The following is a 5175-nucleotide window of genomic DNA, read 5'->3' as shown; positions in this document are numbered from 1 at the left end:
GGGAGAACCAATGTTGGTCCCCAAGCTAACCCCTGGGCTGACTCATTAATCAGTGAAAGACTTATGTCATTCCCCGAGCCTACACCATGGGCGGGACTGGCACTCGAGAACCATTGCTGGTCCCAAGCAAACCCTTGGCCTGACTTACTTACTCAGCGAAAGACTTTACTCAAGATAAATATACTTTAAAAGAATAACTGAACTGCTCAATAAATAACTTAGAATGTAACAAATAACATTCACTACCAAAGTGGCAACTCAAGTCTCAACTTAACTGAAAAGGGAAAGTAAAGACTCATGAACTAACATCAACTAACTATGTCTATGAAGCCTCTAAACAACTGATATGGACGTCGGGTCAAGACCCACGACGTCCTAATGAACTACAATACTAAAATCAATAAAAAGGATCCTCCGGAAAGCTAGGAGGCTCACCAACTGACTCTGAGTGCTCAACTGGATCAACGATGCGCAGGATGCTGACCCTGGTTATCAGCGTCTGCATCATAAAACGATGCAAGCCAACTGGCATCAGTACATTGAATGTACGAGTATGCGAGTTAGAATGCTAAACATAACACATGCTTGAAAAGAATCTGAAAGAAACAACTTACCTTGGCTTTACTCAACTCATGAATAACTTAACTCAATATAAAGCAATAAAACACATCCAATCTATAAGAAAGCTTTTTAAAACAGTACAAACCAACTCAGTTCTGTAAAGAAATGCAATAACAAACTCAACTTTACTTATATAATAAAGTAATATAATTTCTGTGGGAGTTTCTCTAATCGACAACCACCACTATGAACCTAAGTGGTGATACAACGTCTTACCCACGCTGCCAGAACTGTCATATAGTTTGCCATCATATAGAACGCTTAACTAAGTGGATCCACTACTCACCTCTTTTAACAACAACAAAAAACTAAAAAAACTATAGTACTCACAATGAAGTATGCATTGAAAAAAAATGTTTGCAATGAGATCTTCTTCATGAACTTATATTTCTCCTTCTTGATTTCTGACCTTAGAAAATTCAACAATCTTAGTTTGCAACTTTTCAATTAATTATAAGAATCATTTTGCAACTGAAATAAATAAATAAGAAAGAAGGTGACACCATCTAGTAGAACAAACGGAATGGAAATAACTCCTCAATAAGGAATTAGGAAATGCAAAATACATAGTCTACTTTTATAAGTCAAGATATTCTATTATTAAAAAATATTCCTAGTAATTTGACAAAACCTGTATTTTTCTTTTTTACAAAACGTTATTAAATTTTAACCTATCAAATACAAAATGCAAATTAAACTTAATATATATTTGTAAATGGATTAGTGTTTCACCAAAAAAATCTTTATGAATTTATTTTGGATCTCCTTATTTCATTGAGTTGAGAAAATATTTTAAAAACAAGAAGGAAAAAATTATACATATCTTTTCCTTTATTTGATGAGAGTGGGTGGGGTGGGGTCTATTGGAAAAATAGAAAAAGATACTTAATAAAACATGCAATTTTATAATGTCAGTCATGTATTAAGAAATAAAACAAAATTAAATGTGAATATATCATTCACACTTATCAGAATAAAATAGAAAAATATTGTTTTAACTAAGAGTATATTTAGTTCAAGGGATGAACTTTTTGTTTGTTTTGGAAAAAAAGTAAATTTAAAAATTACTGGTAGCCTAACGAATAATAAACGGAATGAGATTTATTATTTTTACTATTTTTTTTGGAAGAGTCAATTTATTTTTTATTTTCAAGCAACTTATATCTTCAATGTATTTTACTAAAATAACTCAAATGCCATGTAAATTAATTACTAGACCAAATGTATCCCCTGAGAAACGACTATATAAATCCGTCTTCATCATCCTTTTTCACTCACTAAGTCTTCTCTATATATAAAATATTCCTTCCATATTTTCATATTAAATTTCGTCTATATTTTCAGATGACAGAGGGAGGAAATTGCATTGTAGTTGTAGTAACAACGACTGTCACCGCAAATGAGGTTCCATATAGGGGTGCGAGGAAGAGGTCACACGGGAAGTACAAAGCTGAATTTACAAACCAAAAATTATGTGTCTGGCTTGGGAACTTTGATACACAAGAAGAAGCCACAAGGTCTTATGATAAGGCTGCCAGAATGTATCACGATGCTAAATCCAAACTTAATTTCCCGATGTCAAATGAGGATAACCTAGAAAATGGCATTGTAGCTATAGTGACAATAGTTGTAACCCCAACTGAGATCCGATATAGGAGTGTTGGGAAAATTCCATGGCGTAAGTACAAAACTGATATTACAAATCAGAAAGTATGTGTCTGGCTTGGGACCTTTGATAGAAAAGAAGAAGCTGCCAAAACTTATCCTAAGGCGATGAGGATGTATCGCGGCCTTAAAGCCAAAATCAATTTCCCGACATTAAATGAGGATAACCTAGAAAATGAGGAGCTCAATCTTGAACTCATCCTTGTTCTATCAGGGAGAAAATGAAACTATATGACACATCAAGTATTGATTGCAGTTATTAGAAGCAACAATTTAATTTCCATTTTTTAATTTTGGAAGAACAAAAATATCAGGAAACTTAATTATTTCTTGTTCGTAATTGTATAAATCATTTTTTTCCATTATAGAATTCAGTTGAATGAATTTTTATTTGGTTGCATTGTTTATTTTCCATGTTAATCCCCTTTCTGTGCTCTTCTTCTATTATATATTTCTTTTAATTAGTATAATATTGATTCTTTAGAAATAACTTCAAGATGCTAACGTCAATAGCTAGTGTGCATCTTGACCCATTTTTTATATTCATTTGTATTTGTTGTTGTGCATTTTAATGGAATGTGACTGTTTTTAATTTGGGAGTAAATTTTGAGTTGTATTCAGATTCATATTGTCACTCCCCGAGTCTACACCATAGACGTGACCGACACTGGAGAATCAATGTTGATCTCCACGCTAACCCTTGATCTGGCTAATTACTTAGTGGAAGACTTACTAAAGAACATAGGAACTCAATTACTGCATTAACTCATAAAGCCGGTCTCAATAGAAGTCTGAAAGTATATAATTAAACACAAAAGATTTACTTCAAGTCTCAAAACATCACAAAGGAAGATAAGGAAAAGACTCCTCAAAACTTTTGTCTATGAAGCCTCTAAAATACTATGATGGAAGTTAGGTCAAGAACCATGACATCCTAAATAAACTGAAATCTAAATGTGTAACCCTCTGAAAGGCTAGGAGGCTCACCAAAGCTAGCTGGAATGCGACTAGATTAACAAAGCGTCGGTTGATGATCCTGAGTACCTGTATCTGCATCATCAAATGATGCAACCCAAATGGTGTTAGTACATTAAATGTACAAACATGTAAGTGGAACACTAAAACATAACATATAACTTGAACTAATAGAAAGGAAGACATACTCACCTCGTCTCAACTCAACTCAAGAATACTTAACTCAACTCAGCTCAAGAATACTCAACTCCACCCTGTATAGATGCAAAAATAAAAGATGCAAGATGTATAAAGCTTTTAAAACTGTTGATAACAACTCAATGTATATAAAAATACAATAATAGACTCTTTACTCTTATTTGTGAGATTCTCTAACCGACAACCATCACTATGAGCAACGTGATGATGCATCGCCTCACCCACGATGCCAGAACTATCATATAACTTGCCGGAGTATAGGACATCCTCAACTAAGTGGTTCCACTAAGCTATTCTTAAAAGCAATAAGGGATCATATAAAAAGTATGATCTTTTACCCATATTAACATACATGGGTTATGAGGATTTTGAGTTGTATGAACTCATCCCCATATCGGTGCTCTGTACTACTTCCAGTAATATATATAGCTCAGGCTCATATGTTTAAAAACATAAATCCTCCTCAATTTGAGATAACAAGAGACAAAACTTAAAACTCTTCATGAACTCGTTTAGAATCAAGGTTTCTTCTCATTTTAAATGTAAAAATATATATACTTAGGAATACTTAGTTCCCTTATAATTATTTTGAAAAATGACACTCAACTTTCCTCATCATATTCATTTACTCAAGTCTTAAAACAAGCTATAAATAATTGAAGAAGACTTCTCAAAAGGACTTTCTCGAACTTTACTCTTAATATTTACTTTGAATTTGAAATGTGAATTCAAGAGTTATGATTAGCATATGTAGGATCTCTCAATGATTAATGAAGACTTAGATAAGTAGTAATAAGAAGAGAGCAAAGAAACGATTCAAAGGAACGCATACGGGTTGAAAGACGGAGGTGGAAGGGGCCTAACACCCTGGTGCAATAGTGGCACACCGCGCCATCCCTAAATTGCTTAAGGCTGGTTTGGGGTGCACTGCAGGCTCAGGGTGCTAGCCCATTTGACGCTACCGGGGGGGGGGTGTAACACCCCTAAATACTAACCAAGAGTCCATGTCGATTTACCATTGCTTAATTACTAGAATATGTTTTAGTCTCATTTTGGGAACTTGAAGTGTTGTGATAATTGCCAACTTGCTTAGCATAAATTCTTATCGTAATTTAAGGATTTATGATGGGGTGTTTAGGTAATATCCTAATTAGAATTATGTATAAATTTAAAAGGAAGGTAAGGGATATACATATAGGTATATATGTATGCTTTTTGGGCAGCCAACTTTTTGTTTGGGCAGCCCCTTTTGGTGACATCTGTACAGGTGATAAGTATCACCTTTGTAACTATATATTTTCACACCTCCTTCAATTAAATTCATTTCCCTCAAGTCTAAGAACATTAGAACCTTAGCTAAACAGTTTATTCTTCAAAATCACAAAAAAACGTGGCCCTTTTTGGCTGGAATTCAAGAACACACACTTCTTGTTGGTAAGTGACAAAATCTGTTTCTAAGCTGGGTAGTGTTTGGTATTTTATGCATATCTCTCTCTCTAGAACTTAGTTTACAGTGAGTAAATATGATTTGGAAAGATAATTCATATACCTACAAGTCGTATGTTTATGTCAAACTCTAATTCAGCTGTTATAGACTCGAAATATGGGACGCAACATAGAACAAGTTCTGTCCAGATTTTGGAATTACAAATTCTGTATGAACAGCTGTTAGTGGTTTGACTATATCTTGTTGTACAAAATATATTTTGCGGTGAT

At 33.8% G+C, this 5175-nt stretch overlaps 1 protein-coding gene across 1 annotated transcript; it reads left to right on the top strand.

Annotated features, from left to right (window-relative positions):
• The first annotated feature begins 1965 nt into the window (after positions 1 to 1965).
• On the top strand, positions 1966 to 2511 carry LOC125852321 (ethylene-responsive transcription factor 9-like). Its single transcript, XM_049532073.1, has one exon. The coding sequence runs from the start codon at positions 1966 to 1968 to the stop codon at positions 2509 to 2511; it is 546 nt and encodes a 181-aa protein (XP_049388030.1).
• Positions 2512 to 5175: the final 2664 nt, after the last annotated feature.

This window comes from Solanum stenotomum, unplaced genomic scaffold (genome assembly GCF_019186545.1).
Source record: "Solanum stenotomum isolate F172 unplaced genomic scaffold, ASM1918654v1 scaffold33796, whole genome shotgun sequence".
Classification (NCBI taxonomy): Eukaryota; Viridiplantae; Streptophyta; class Magnoliopsida; order Solanales; family Solanaceae; genus Solanum; species Solanum stenotomum.
This window is presented reverse-complemented; position numbering and strand designations above follow the sequence as displayed.

Coding starts and splice junctions, on each gene's coding strand:
- LOC125852321 (XM_049532073.1), top strand. CDS start 1,966: ATGACAGAGGGAGGAAATTGCATTGTAGTTGTAGTAACAACGACTGTC.